The sequence below is a fragment of the Lissotriton helveticus genome, chromosome 9 (assembly GCF_964261635.1).
Source record: "Lissotriton helveticus chromosome 9, aLisHel1.1, whole genome shotgun sequence".
Taxonomy (NCBI): Eukaryota; Metazoa; Chordata; class Amphibia; order Caudata; family Salamandridae; genus Lissotriton; species Lissotriton helveticus.
In genome coordinates, this window is record NC_136070.1 from 379269694 (window position 1) to 379285692 (window position 15999).

General features: G+C 47.1%; 1 protein-coding gene across 2 annotated transcripts in view; it reads left to right on the forward strand.

Moving 5' to 3' along the window:
- The window catches only part of VRK1 (VRK serine/threonine kinase 1), a 288098-nt gene extending 280220 nt beyond the window's left edge, over positions 1–7878 (forward strand). For both annotated transcript variants that reach the window (XM_078660130.1, XM_078660131.1), the window contains exon 13: positions 7654–7878. In XM_078660130.1, coding sequence (XP_078516256.1) covers positions 7654–7763 — 110 coding nt within the window. In that variant the 3' untranslated portion in view covers positions 7764–7878. The remainder of the gene's footprint in view (positions 1–7653) is intronic.
- Positions 7879–15999: the final 8121 nt, after the last annotated feature.

Consider the following 15999-nt stretch of genomic DNA (forward strand, 5'->3'; position numbering starts at 1 on the left):
CGCTTTAGCGCACACTTACCTGGCCTCATTGAACCGGATCAGGTGGGCTTTATTCAACAACGCCAAGGCGCAGACTTTTTTTTTTTTTTTGAGAGTTTTATATAGCGCGAACTTGAACCGAACCGAATCAGTTATCAGAGCGCTTTACATAGCAACCAGATACGTTACATGAGGACACACTTTCATTTAAGGCACGGGGAGATTACGTGATTTGCCCAGAATCACAGGGGGTTTTTGGCGTCGTTACCGAGACTCGAATTGAGTTCCCCAGGTCCGAGGTCGAGCGCCTTAACCGTTAGGCCAACCCCTCTCCCCTTGCTTGACTTGCTTGCTTGACTTGCGCCGAGTTGCGCACCTGGTCGGGAAGGCAAAGCACTGGAAGATACCTGCGTGCTTGCTCTTGCTGGACCCTGAAAAAGCGTTTGATCGGATGGACTGGGGGTTCCTCAGTGCCATCTTGAAGAAAGTAGGACTGGTCCCACAAATGATAGTGCGCATTATGGCTCCTTATATTTCACCCCATGCCAGGGTATGAGTCAACGGACAACTTACACAAGCTATCTCCATCCTTAGGGGTACCAGGCAGGGCTGCCCCTTGTCACCCCTATTGTTCACCCTCGTAATAGAGCCACTCGCTATTAAGATTCGCCAGTCGCCCGATATCCACAGTCTCACCCTCGGGGGCGTCGTGCACAAGATTGCCCTGTTTGCAGACAACTTACTTTTCACTCTGACCTGATCCGCTCAATGCCATTGGTCCAAACCCTGCTCCTGTTGTACGAACAAGTCCCAGGGCTTAAAATTAATCATTCGAAGTCATGGGCTCTCAACCTCACGATTCCGCCCGCTGAGATTGCGACCCTGCAAGCACTCGTCCCCTACCAATGGGCGACCAGATCGGTTAAATATCTTGGGCTTAACCTGACATCTTATTTGACTACTTTGTCCCAGGCTAATTGGCAGGGATATAAAAATTCAGTTGTGGCTTATCTACAGGCGTGGAGATCTTTGACGCTCTCTGGGTTGGGGAGTCTTAATACAGTTAAAATGTCCATTCTCCCGAAGTTACTTTACTTATTCCAGACCCTGCCGACGCCCATCCCAAAACACTAAATCCAGAGCCTGCCACGTGAACTAGTCACCTTCATATGGGGAGGGAAGAAACTACGACTCTCTAGCAAAATCTTAATGCTCCCGTGCGAAAAGGGTGGCCTCGCTTGCCCTAATTTGGTGGAATATTATTTGGCGTCTCACCTTCGCTTTATACCCGAGTAGCCTGCCTGTGAGAGCGAGTAGGTATGGTTCCACATGGACAGGGCAGTTACATGTCGCCCTGTTTGGGACCAGGCGTGGCTTCCTCGCGAGGCAAATCCCCGCAGCGCCTACATGACGGTCCCTACCAAAACGGTATTGGAGATCTGGGACAAACTGGCTGTCCGCTGAGGCCTCACCTCCTTTGCATTCTGCACACTCCAATTGCCCCCAACCCGCAATTCCCTCCTGCCTGTCGCCCACTCTACCTCGTAAACTGGATAGACCAGGGCTGTAGGACGACACAAGACCTATCCCTAGGGATAGCTTTAAAACCTTTGTCCAATGAAAACAGGAATTCAGGTTAACAGAGAAGGAGAGATACCAATATATACAACTCCGGCACTGGATACAGGGGTCCTCTCTGTCATAGCCACACGACCTTTTACGCCGTTTGAGCAGCTGGCGGGCACATACGACAATTCCAAGGGATTAATCTCCCGAATATATCAAATTCTCCGACACTCACAACCCCTTAACTGTCACCCATACCAGCAGCAATGGCAAGATTTATCAGATGCTGACATTACCCCCACTCAGTGGACACTGCTTTGGCGCGACATCCCGAAAACGTTCCATAGCATCCCCAGCAGGAGTCCCCCTATAAGGTAATGACCCAGTGCTACTACACTTTATACACAATCTGGTGGTCGTGCCCTCTCTTGGCCACCTGCTGGAAAGAAGTCCTCAGCCACATTAAACGGGTACTAAGCTACCCACTGCCTGAAAATCTGCTCACAATCATTCTGGGCCAAATGTATGGTTCACCCGCCTGTGGCACACAGTGGCAATGGAGCTGCTAACGGTGCGCCTGCAGTTTCGAGGCACCAAATTCACGAAGTGTGGAAGCAGCTGGTGGATCATCTGGGACGTCTGGAGAATGCTAGACCACAGCCACCACGACTGCGGGCCTTGCGCATCTTTGACGATGCCGTCCATTCTACAGATCCAGAGGGTTTTTGGATCCCCGCTGACTGATTCCCCCGCGTGGCTCCCTAATGCACCTTTTGCAACTTGGACTCTATACCTCTCGACACTCTGACCATCACTGCCACTCTTGGCTTCGCCCCAAGCATTGCTTGAGACAGTAACTGACATAGGTTCAGCAGCACATCCCAGCAATACAAGATGTCATGGTAAGAGTGTTAAGGTACCACTGTGCATCCCTCTGCCACATCATCTCCCCTTCCCCTGCTGACCCCTCCCCATCCTTCTCCCCTTCCTATTGGTTGTTTCTTTCTCTTGTTAGTGATATATTGACAACAGCTACAACAGAGGTGCCATCGCACAGGTTGGCCCGATTTGGTGGAGAACGAGTTTTAAAGCAATGACCCATGGCTCTGCGCCCTAGCATCATAGCCTGTATCACTAGGCAATCAGAATTTTACGATGCTTACACCAGAGATCTGACCACCTGATGTTATAATCTTCCGCTAATACTGTGATTTATTGTAATGCGCAATGCTCTCGCATTTGGTCCGTTCGGCATACCGAGCCAACAATGTATGAATAGAGGTACGGACGGCAGAACTTTGTAATATTATTCTGAAGCACCTGTCAACTGTTGTACTGAATAATGCACTGTAGTTTCTTATAAATGCTAATAAAAACGTACTGGAAAAAAAAATGGTTGTGCACCCACAGGGTGAAGTCTTTGAATGTTTTTGTAAACAAATGTAACAATAAGATTCGACAAAGCCTCCTCTTTCATGTGTATTTGCATGCAAAGGCATCCTTTTTTGTAACTAGGTTGAAAGCTCATTAAAAGAGAGCTCTTCCGTGCACCTGTGCTTGCCAGGGCGACAATATTTGGAATGGGTTAAACAGCCTATTTTAAAATATGGCCGCGGTTAGATTTGGGGTTCTCTAGTTAGCAGAGGTATGCACCTTATCCAAGTACGGACCCTTCTTACTAGTCAAGATAAGGAAGTTACACACTTTAGATAACCCCTGCTTCACCCTCTTGGTAGCTTGGCACAAGCAGACAGGCTTATCCCAAAGACAAGATGTAAAGCATTTGCACCCAGGCACACAGTAACACAGTGAAAACACTACAAATGGACACCACACACATTTGGGGGGGAAAAGTATCTCTATCTAAACCAAACAAGACCAAAAAAGACAAAAATTCCACATATACAATTCAAAATATGACTTTTAAAAGGTTTAAAGCAGTTCTGTTCATAGAAATCTATGGATGAGTGATTTTACACAATGTGTAAAATGGAAAGTGTTGAAAAACCCAGCGATGCTTCCATTCCTGATTCTTTGAGGCAATGCAACAGTTCTGCTGCATGTAGAAGTGATGCGTCGAATCCCAACTGTAGGGGTAAGTGATGCGTTGTTTCCAAGACAGTTCTAGTCTGCGGGTGATGCGTCCAAAAACTTTCCGCACAGGTGCGATGTGTGGCAATCTGCGATCGCACTAGATGTCCATGCAGAGTCGGCAAACAGACACTGTGTAGATTCTATTTCAGCTACAGTCACATGATGTGTTGATTTGTTCAGCCTCACAGCAGGGCCTATGTCGGAGGTCGTGCACTGGACTCGGAGTGCGGCAAAAACTAAATCCAGTGCACGGTCCAAAAATACAGGAGGCTGAGGCAAAAAGACAGGGAAGCCACGCCAAGGATACCAGGTCTAACACCTGCCGCAAGCTGTGTGCGTGACGCAAGGTACTGCAAGAGGTGACGAGAGCCCAGTAGCTGTGTCTGGGGAAATGCCACACCCTCAGAAAGGTTACAATACGTAAAAACAAACAATAATACATCAAAAAGCCCAAACTGGCGCACAGTTATCTGGTACTGAAAAGGACTACTTTTTCTGTGGATGAGGAGTCTTTGCTTAGGATGAATGGCTTCACTCGAAGAGAAAGGAAGCAGTGACTCTGATGCACTGACCAACTGGCCATGTTGTAAGCTGTGGTGAGTGGAAACAGTGTGAATGACGGACAATTGCATAATGACTGCCTACTGACTTAGTAATTCTGTTTTTTTTTACTTTGTGTATATGGTTATTCATAACTACTGTTCATGAAAACGCAAAGCAGCCCTCCTAATGTTTTTGATTCTCCTTCATCACATATACCACTTGATTATTTCCAGGTGGTGCGCAATTTTTCTGTTGTGCAGATTAAAGAACTATTTTCCATCAGTCGTATCCAAGTAGGGTTTGGGGAGTTTGTCAAATTTTCTGGATAAATGAGAATGTGTTGATACATTATTTTAAGTTTCAGTGTACATACATTGTTCTTATTAGTAACCTGAAAATTCAGCATGCAAATCATAGTAGTGCCTATCGAGTTAACTTGTTTCAGGCTTTAGTAATCTTTAAGTTAACTGTAAACTTTGACTTTCTCACATATTGGCAATTTCCTTTTCCCTAGGAAGGATTGTTTATTTCCCGATTGTGAGAATTGGTCATAAGAATTTAGCGTATGTGAAAAATTGGGTTGTTGGTTAAGGAAAGTGTGAGCACTTCTCAAGCAACAGCCACCTTCCTTCGTAAGGTGAACTACAAAAACTCACCAAATTAACCTCTGCTTAACCCTCTGGTAGCTTTGGACTAAAGCAGTCGGGCTTAACCTAGATCGGGCTTAACCTAGAGGCAACGTGTAAAATATTTATTAAGCTCTCAAACAGTAATAGAGTCAAAACACAATACAAGAAAAGTCCCACACTAATTAAGAAAAATAGAGTAAATTAACTCAATTCTTTTGGTGCCTAAATATAAAAAAAATCAATTAGTAGGACTGCAGATATGTAATTTTAAAGATTAAGATAAAAATAGTGCCTAAAAGCACAGTGTGCCAAATGTGGTAATCTGGTCACTTTGGACACGGACAAAGTCACAAGTTCAAGCCGATCGCGATGGAGCACAAGCTAAATAGACAGACCAATTAGGCCCACTGAGAATTATACCTTTTGTCCTGGGTGCACAGTGAAGGGTCCGAGGAGCGATGTGGAGTGATCAAGTTGCATCACTGCATCGGTTTTGATGAGGAGCTGATGGGGGCCACAGCAAGGATGGCAGAGCACCTTTATCCCCACTTCCAGTGGCCCAGTGCAGGGGAGGCACCATTTGGGGGGGTTAGGACTCATAGTAGGTAGAGTCCAGGTGCAGGGTACGAGGGTGTTGGAGCCCTTTGAGTCACTCTATTAGTTCTGGGTTCAATGTGCAGGTCTAGTTTTTCTCCCTCAGGCAGCAGAGCTATCTTTACAGGCAGAGAAGCTGGGCAGCCTTTGCAGCATTGCAGCAGAGCAGTCCTCCTGAGTTTTTCACAGGCCCAGAAGTGATATGAGGGAGTTGGGTCTGAGGGTCCAGTATTTATACTTGACCCCCACTATGAAGTTAGAGAAGCTTCTAGGCTACTCCCCCTACAGAGGTGTCTGGAATTTCCTTTCTGTCTGCCCTGGTCCCAGCTTGTCTGGGGCACAAAAGACTAGTGTTAAACCCTTTGTGATTGTGCAGAGGCATAGTCTTTGTGACGTTAAAGGGTGATCGTTGGGACAAGAAAGTCCAAATGTCTAAGTGGCATTTTCAGAATTGCGACTTAAAATAGAACTTTACCATTAAAGAGGGTTTTAAATTAGAAATCTGAAGAGACCAGGCTCAGCTTTTCTACCTGCTCCTCATTAAAAGTTCTCATTTATTAAATGTTATAAGGTACTCCTATGGGAGAGGTAGACCTTGCAGTAGTGAAAACGTTTTAAGGAGTTTTTTGATACCAGGACACATAAAACTTGAAAGTATATGTCCAACTTTAAAAAAGCAATGCTCCATGGGCGTTTAGGTTTTATTTATATATAGTAGGGGTGACATATATATTAAAAAGGAAGGTTTAGGCCTGACACAAGGTTTATTTTGCTTGATCAAAATGGCAGTTAAAAACACTCAGACTGCAATGGCAAGCCTGGGGCGTGTTTTGAAAGGCTACTTAAGTGGGTATCACAATCTGTGCTGCAAGCCCACTAGTATTTTATTTACAGGCCCTGGGAACCTGTAGTACCACTGTACTAGGGACCTACAAGTAAATTAAACGTGCCAATTGGGTGTAAGCCAACTTCAACAAGTGTAAAGGAGAGAACACTTTAGCATTGGTTAGCAGTGGTGAACTGTGTAGAGTCCCAACAGCCCAATATACAGGGTCAGAAGCAGGAGGGATAAGGCAAAACTTTTGGAGATGACCCTGCAGAGAGTGCCAAGTCAAACAGTGTACATGCACATTAACTCAAAAACCCCTGCCCTGTGGGCACGATAATCTGAACAAAAAGGTATAGAGTGGTCTTCTGTGGGAATTGAAGTTAGCTCCGTTTCTTGTACCTGTGAGCATTGGTCTGGCTGATGCACTCATTCATCCCCTCAATCACATTCAAGCTTTTGCTTCTGGCCACATCAGTCTCATCAACCCTACAACTTCTAGAGCTCTCGTTGGATACTGCTAGCCTTGAGTCTTATCTCCATTCATTTCTATGTTCGAGCAGGGTAGTACCTCAGCCACTTTTGGGGTGCAGCTCCTGGGAGTCCTCTTGCTGAGTAATGGAGAGGAGCAGGTGACTATTCTGGAATAGGTAGGTATCATCATAGAAAACATGCCAGTTGAACTCCTGGTACAGAAAGGCAGTATCTGTTCTGAGCCCCACTGCTTGAACTCCCTTCTTTCAGTGGCACTGAACTGCTTCACACGTATGAACGTTATTTTATATTTGGGCCCACACATGCAACCATTTTCAGCATGAGCTTAACCATCCTTGGAGAACACTAGACAATATTTAACCTTTTTATTTGCTTAAATCTGGATAAATTATAACTGTGTGGCCTAATGGGCAATGTCAGGCAATTGACTGGTGGCAAGACTGAACTGTAATCTGTTAAAATGTCATCATATTTGCAGGTGCAACCTTCTTGCCTCTTATCTTTCATACTCTGATATGCCAAAATAGGTTAAACGTAGTTGTAAAGTGAAATGTTGCCACGTTGTTCCTTACATAAATGTGAGTGGTTTCTTGGTGTGGTTTTACCCCTCGCTGTAACAAATTGTCTTGAAGTTCTCCTTTCTCTATGAGAGAGATTATCGAAATTGCACTGCTGAGAACCAAATCCCATGACAGTGACTAGATGTTTGTATTGAAATGGTTACCCGCAGCAGGATTTTCAAATTTCCATGATTTGTAGCATTAGTAATTTTCAGGTTGTATGTATAAAAAAAAATGATTATTGGTTTTTGCACCTATGTCGATCTTTGAACTAACACATGTACAGTGTGGTCAATGTGTTGTCATAAATCTACTTCCCATGCTCTTTTGATTAAATTATTTGCCTTTTTTTATTTTTAAACTATAGGACCAAAGCCATCTCCTTCTGGGAGAAGAGGAGGCGCTGCCACTTCAGCGGTCAGAGGAAAAGCAAACCCTTCACGGGGAAGAGGCAAAACAAATGGTAGTAAAAAATAAACAGGCTCCCCTTTCTGCAAGGTGTAATCTTTCTCTTTTAAGTGTTGCTTTTATTTACATGTTGTGCAGAAAAAATTATATACCTATTTTCGAAAAATAAACTTTTATAAGAAAAGCGAATTTGTGTTTTTCTTTAAACAAATTATATATATATATATATATATATATATATATTTGAAAAAAACGAAGGTTACTGGGACATTATAATAAGGGAAAAACATTAAATAAACCTTAGAAATTCACCGAAAAAACAAAAATTACAGGGACGTCATAGTTGGGCTCAGATTTCCTGTATACAAAACCATAGAAATTAAGTAGTACTAGTTACCTGAGCTAATTATAACGTATACCCCCAGCAATGCACTGCTTATGACCTCACATATTAAATCACTCATGACATTGTCAGTGACATCACTGATGACCTCTCAAACGTCATCACTTATTACATCATCCAGTGATTGTGAGTGTTTTCTAAAAGTGTCAGTGTTAAAGATAAATACTAAGATACTACAAAAGTTAAATGAGTATATAATGTGTGCACTGCAATTGAGTGATACTATTTGTAACACATTATGTGAGTGGCTGTGTCACTTTGTGTATCTGTGAGTAGGTTTCAGAGTGGCTGTATGGGTGTGTCAGTATGTATGGGTGAGTATGTGAGAGGCTGTATGGGTGAGTGGGGTATGAGTGGCTGTATGCGTGAGTGGGTACATAAGTGGTGTATGTGTGAGTGAGTAGGTATGTGAGTGACTATGGGTGAGTGATTGTGAATGTAACTGTATGGGTGAGTGCTTGTGTCAGTGACTGTGAAGGTGAGTGAGCACATGTCTTTCTGTATTAATAAGTGAGTTGCTGTATGAGTGACTGGGTGAGTGATTCTGTGTGAGTAGCTGTATGGGTGACTGACTGTGAGTGGCTTTATTGGTGTATGAATGGGTGTGTTAGTGTGTGCAAAATGGCTGTAAAGGTGAGTGATTTAGTGCATGACTGGCATTATGGATGAGTTAGTGGATGTGTGAGTGGATACGTGAGTGGATACGTGAGTGGCTCTGAATCAGTGAGTGGGTATGTGAGTGGTTGTGTGGGAGTGGGTGTATCAGAGGTTGTACAGGGGTGCAAGTGGTTCTGTTGAGGTCATCAGTGATGTAATTTGAGATGTTATCAGTGATGTCACTGACCATGTCATTAGTGATGTAATATGTGACATCATAAGCAGTGCATTGTGGGGGTGTAAGTTATAGTTGGCTCAGGTGACTATAATTACTATGGTTTTGAAAGAGTGAAATCTGGTCCCAACTTTAACGTCTCTGTAACCTTAGTTTTTTTTCCAGTGAATTTTTGTGTTTAAAAAATATATATATTTCCCAACTGTAACCTTTGTGGGTGACTGAGTGCATGAGTGGCTCAGTGGGTGTGTGAAGGAGTGCGTGAGTATCTCTATGGGTGTGTGTGTCTCTGAGTCAGGGAGTGGCTGCAGGGTGTCTCACTGGATCTGAGTGGGTCTGTGAGTAGGTGTGCGAGTGTTTGAGTGGATTTGCAAGTGCCTCCATGAGTGTCTGAGTGGGTGTGTGTCAGCGTATGCATGAGTGTCTGAATGGGTCTGTGAGATGTTGTATGTGTCTGTGAGTGGGTGTCAGTCCATCTGTGTGTGTGTGTCTGTCAATAGGTGTGTGAGTGCTTGGGTGGGTGTCTAAGTGTCTGTGTGAACACTGTCGGTGGGGGAATTTAAGCGCCGGCCCTACGAGGAGCAAAATTGCCCGATGATGAAGCATGACATCCTCCGGGGTGTGTGAGGGCAGCAGAGGATGTAGTATGTCTTTCCCTCTCCCATCAGGGTATTTTTTACTTAGAATTACTTTTCCCCATTCTTCCCTGTTTTTAATGTATGGGTGACTATTTGCACTCCGGTACGTGGGTGACTTTTGCACCCTGGTATAGGAACTTTGTCCTCTTTTTGTGAACAGATTTGGTTTAGGAGCATGGACACTGGACCTTTATTGGCTCCTTGGTCCCCCCCTCTCTTTTGTTGTATTGATTAAACACTGTCGGTGTTTCAGTGGGTGTGTGAGTGACTCCGCTACAAAGGAACCGCACCTGCCCTTTTATCTAACAAGAGTCAAGTTTTGCTCAGATTATCTACCTAAGTGGAGTTCTTTCTACTGGTTAATTACTAAGTGCTACCACCTTTGGTAAATGTCCAGTATGTCGTCTACACAGCTGCATAATAGAGCACAAGCAAATGTGACCTTGTGTGCCTTTTCATCAATGTGATTGTTCCTGTGCTTCTTTATCCACTAATATGATAACATGAATCCTTCTATGGCGAAGTCAACAAGACTACAAAGCGGTAAATCTCCACCAAACACGGGTCCTTCCTCTTAACTATATGAAGTAAGTGCTTCTTTGCTTGGTGGAGATGTCCTCATATTACTTGGCATGAAGAACTCCTCACCAAAATCAGCGCGAAACGCACTGGGGGCCGCTTGTTTAGCTGTCCATCATCCTGCAAAAGGCCAGAAAACTACTGCTAAGGCGGGCGAGGCCAAACGGGGAAGCATCCAAGTGATTTCCACATTTGCATACACCTAGCAATTTAAAGGGAGAATGATGGACTCTGCTTTCACCATGAGAACACAATAAAGAACACACAGTTGCATACTAATTGCGCTCCAATTGATCAACAATGCAGTCACCGCCACAAAGGATTTCAGATAATTTTTCAATATGGAATTGATGCGAAAACACACTTGGTTTTCCCTTCACCAAGCCCAGGAGATAGGATCATATGTCCTTTACAGAAGTTGACTTTTAACAGGGATAATATAACATGCCATCCTGCTACTGCCCACCCAATAGCGCTGGGAGACCCTTTAAGGGAAGCTGCTTGCTCTACAAACTCTTTAAATCAATAATCTATAACTGCTGTGTTTATATGTGTATGTGCTTACTGTTGAGGTTTATTTATTTTGCAATGAGCATCGGGGCCAGAACGGCCCCCCTAAGGCAGGCCACAACTTAATGGGGGAGGAAGGCTGCCTGGCCTTCACCCTGGGCCGATTTCGGCCCCGTTGACCTCATCCCCCTGGGCCCTAGTCTTAATTCAACGGGGGAGGGGGGCACATGGCCTCCAAAGCCCATTTTGGCCCCTGGGGCCCCATGCCCAGAGACACGTTGGGGACCACGGGGGAACCTAAATGCCCCTTTGGTCCCTGCTGGCTCCTTGCCTCCTGCAGTAGCCAGCATTGCTCTTACACATAGGAAGCTGCTAAACATGTGATCCTTTCATCTGCCGGGCAGGGAAACAGACAAAAACTGCTCTACAGAAAGCAGGAGCAGTTTCACAGCTCTCACTTGCTGAGAGCAGAGATTGTATTTTCTCTTGAGAGCAAACAGCTATGGCCCAGGGGTGGGCACTCTGGGACATAGCATGAGTTGGGCATGGGGAGTGACGGTTCCCAGGGCCATATATGGCTCCTGTAGGGGAGACCTATCAGTCACCCTTTTGTGTTAACGGGCTGGCCCCAGGGAGGTGGTGGTCTACGGGACATATATAGCACAGAAGGGGATCCACGCGGGCTGCCTTCCACCCCAGTATCATTTATTTTTTAGACTTGTGGATGTAGTGGTCCTCAGAGTTGGGGAGATCTGTGCGGACCCTGGCAAATTTTGTTTTTGCCCGAGGGAGGTATTGTTCCTTGGGGCTTCGAGAAAGCCCAGGAAAGGTGTCTGCGCAGCCTCCTCCGTTATTAGCAGCAAAGCCCCAGGGAGGAGGTGATGGTGGTCCCTAGGTCACACAAAAACCTAGGAGATGAGCCCTGTGTGCCCATCCCCTCCTTTTAATTTTTTAATGTGGGTATGCCCTCAGAATCTGCCTTACCTGGGGGCTACAATGTAAAACAGCCCGGGAGACATTTTTTGTTTTCTTTGCTGCAGATTTGTGACACCGTCGTTATTTTGTGGCTTTTTTATTTTTGCCCTTGCGGGGTCCCACAGGGACCCCAGGAACAGAGCTGGGGAGTCAGGGTATTCCTACGCTTCCCCCTTTTCTTCCGAAGATGGCTACCAACACTTACCGCTTCAATTGCTGGCAGCCAATTCGATTTCAGCACTGGACTGTCAGATCCTTGGAATATCTGCATCCCTAGATACACAAATTTGCATTTCCTTTAATACCTATTGAACAGATTTACACCAAATAACCAAAAGTGGGATCTCCATTGTAAAATCTACCTTCCTGCTGAATTTGGTGTAATTCCATCGAGCAGTTTGGGCAGTAGTCGTGTTCAGAACTCCTATTGGAATTAACATGGTAAACTTACTTTTTTATTTTTTTCACCCTCCCCTCTTTTTCTGTGCCCCTTCTTGACGTGCCAAACTGTCCATGCACAACTAGAATCACCGGGGCACTTTTTGGGAAAACTTCATGAAGATTTGTCCAATGACATCAAAGATTACATAATGAAAAGGCAGCCATATTGTTTAAACCACACTTTGGCTGTATTCTGTGTGTCTCCATGAGATATAGGTTATTACAATTTTTCAAACCTGTAGGAAGGAATGAGGGACTCGCTCTAGTGTCAATAGCTAGGGAGAAACATTTTTATTTCTGTATGTATTTTTTAAAAATGTTTATCAAGTATAGTGATACTGCCTCGAAATTACATAGGAAATACTGTGGTACATATTGAGATGCCCCAAACCATGTATTACAAAAGATACTTGATGGCACTGCGCTCAACTCCACTCTACAACACTTCACTCTGACATGCCACTTCACACTAAGACACTCCTCTCTACTGCACGCCTTCAGGACATCACACTCCATGATATGCCACTCCACTCTATGAAATGCCAGTTCACTCTTTGCCTTTCCACTCTAAGAAACTGTACGACACACCGTCACTCCACTTTAGAAACACTTAAACCACCCCCCCTGTTATGCCCTTCCATTGGTTGCCACTCTGCTCCACTGTACTACACCCCATTCAGGTCCACTGTCACAACATGCCACTCCACTTTACGACACCCCTTTCTACTCTGCGACATGCCACTCTCCTCTCCACCACTCCATTCTACTGTATGCTGCTGTTCTATAAGCCACAACACTGAATGCCACTCCACCCTGTTCACTCTATGCCCCTATACTCTATGGCACTCTACACCCCTCTACTCTACGGCACCCTGCTCCAATCTTCTACTTTACGACACTACTCCACTCTATGCAACTCCCTCTGTTCCACTTACTCCACTCTACTATGACACAGTACTCCGCTCTACTCCCCTCTGCTCGGGGACATTCCACTTGATGACATTCCACTCAGTGACACTCCTGTTTGCCACACCACTCTGCTCGATGGCACTCCTCTCTGCTCGATGCAACGCCACTCCACGGAACTCTACTCCATGGCATTTCATTCTACAACATTCCATTCCACTGTAGGCCCCTCTACTCTGCCACTCTACCCCATGCTGACACTCTGACATTCAACTGCACTCTATAAGACGCCATGCCACTCTGTTACATGACACTTCGCTCTACGACTCTACACTGTCACACCACTCCACACTATTCCAGTCTATTCCGATAAACTCTGACCCTCTATGTCACATCACTCCACTTTATTCCCATCACTTTATGCCATGACTCTGTACAACACTCTACGCCACAACACTGTATGCCACTCCACAAGACTACTCCACTCAACACTCTGCTGTGTCACTCCACTCTACATGCCGCTCCACCACATGCCGCTCCGCTCTACCACATGCCACTCCGCTCTGCCACATGCCACTCCGCTCTGCCACATGCCACTCTGCTCTGCCACATGCCACTCCGCTCTGCCACATGCCGCTCCGCTCCACCACATGCCACTCTGCTCCACCACATGCCACTCTGCTCCACCACATGCCACTCTGCTCCACCACATGCCACTCCGCTCTGCCACATGCCACTCCGCTCCACCACATGCCACTCTGCTCCACCACATGCCACTCTGCTCCACCACATGCCGCTCTGCTCCACCACATGCCGCTCTGCTCCACCACATGCCGCTCTGCTCCACCACATGCCGCTCTGCTCCACCACACGCCGCTCTGCTCCACCACACGCCGCTCTGCTCCACCACACGCCGCTCTGCTCCACCACACGCCGCTCTGCTCCACCACACACCGCTCTGCTCCACCACACGCCGCTCTGCTCCACCACACGCCGCTCTGCTCCACCACACGCCGCTCTGCTCCACCACACGCCGCTCTGCTCCACCACACGCCACTCTGCTCCACCACACGCCACTCTGCTCCACCACACGCCACTCTGCTCCACCACACGCCACTCTGCTCCACCACACGCCACTCTGCTCCACCACACGCCACTCTGCTCCACCACACGCCACTCTGCTCCACCACACGCCACTCTGCTCCACCACACGCCACTCTGCTCCACCACACGCCACTCTGCTCCACCACACGCCACTCTGCTCCACCACACGCCACTCTGCTCCACCACACGCCACTCTGCTCCACCACACGCCACTCTGCTCCACCACACGCCACTCTGCTCCACCACACGCCACTGCTCCACCACACGCCACTCTGCTCCACCACACGCCACTCTGCTCCACCACACGCCACTCTGCTCCACCACACGCCACTCTGCTCCACCACACGCCACTCTGCTCCACCACACGCCACTCTGCTCCACCACACGCCACTCTGCTCCACCACACGCCACTCTGCTCCACCACACGCCACTCTGCTCCACCACATGCCACTCTGCTCCACCACACGCCACTCTGCTCCACCACACGCCACTCTGCTCCACCACACGCCACTCTGCTCCACCACACGCCACTCTGCTCCACCACACGCCACTCTGCTCCACCACACGCCACTCTGCTCCACCACACGCCACTCTGCTCCACCACACGCCACTCTGCTCCACCACACGCCACTCTGCTCCACCACACGCCACTCTGCTCCACCACACGCCACTCTGCTCCACCACACGCCACTCTGCTCCACCACACGCCACTCTGCTCCACCACACGCCACTCTGCTCCACCACACGCCACTCTGCTCCACCACACGCCACTCTGCTCCACCACACGCCACTCTGCTCCACCACACGCCACTCTGCTCCACCACACGCCACTCTGCTCCACCACACGCCACTCTGCTCCACCACACGCCACTCTGCTCCACCACACGCCACTCTGCTCCACCACACGCCACTCCAGTATACTTCACTGTATGCCACATCACTTTGCTACAGCACTCAACGCCACTGTACTCTACACCTTTCCACGACACTGTACTCCACACTATGCCACTCCACTCTACCACACGCTGCTCCACACTGACATTCTACGACACTGCTTCATACTGCGCCCTCTATTCCACTTCACACCAGTGTACTTCACTCTGTGCCACTCCACTTGACCAGTCTCCAACACTGTATTCCACTCTTTGACATATGCCACAACACACTACTGCACTCTATGCCACCTGACGACATTCCAGTCAACGACCACTCCACTGTGCTTGATGACACGCCACTCCACTCTACAATATAACAGTCTATGACACACCACTCCACTCGGATATGCTACTCCATTCTACTCTGACCTGTGCCCTTCCACGCTAAAACACTGTATGACTCTCCACTCTACTCCACAACAGTCTACTCAACATCCCTCCACTCTACAACGCTACTTCACTCTGACACTCCACACTACAGCACTCTACTCCATGCCACTGTACGAAACTATTAAGTTTTGCGGAAATGTATGAGACTATATTCCACTCAATGACACTACGCAATTCCCTCTATGCCACTCCACTTTACTCCACCTTACTGTGTCACACCACTCTAAACCGCAGTATTCTACTGCACTAGTCCACCGCTCTCTATGCCACTCCGCTCTATTACACTGTTCTCCACTGAACAGCTCTGTCTCCACTGTGCCATTGCACTCAACGAGATTCTATGACACTCCCCTTTACTGCACAGCACTCTCCTCCACTGTACAACGCTCCACTCTAAAACACTGCCACTCTACTATGCCACTGGATGACACTCCACAACACTCCATGCCACTCCACTGTACTCTACGACATGCCATTCCATAACACTCCAGGACACTCTACTCTACTTTATGCCCCTTTACTCTACACCACTGTACTACACTTTACACTACTCTACTGTATGACACTCCGCACGACGATACTCCACTCTACA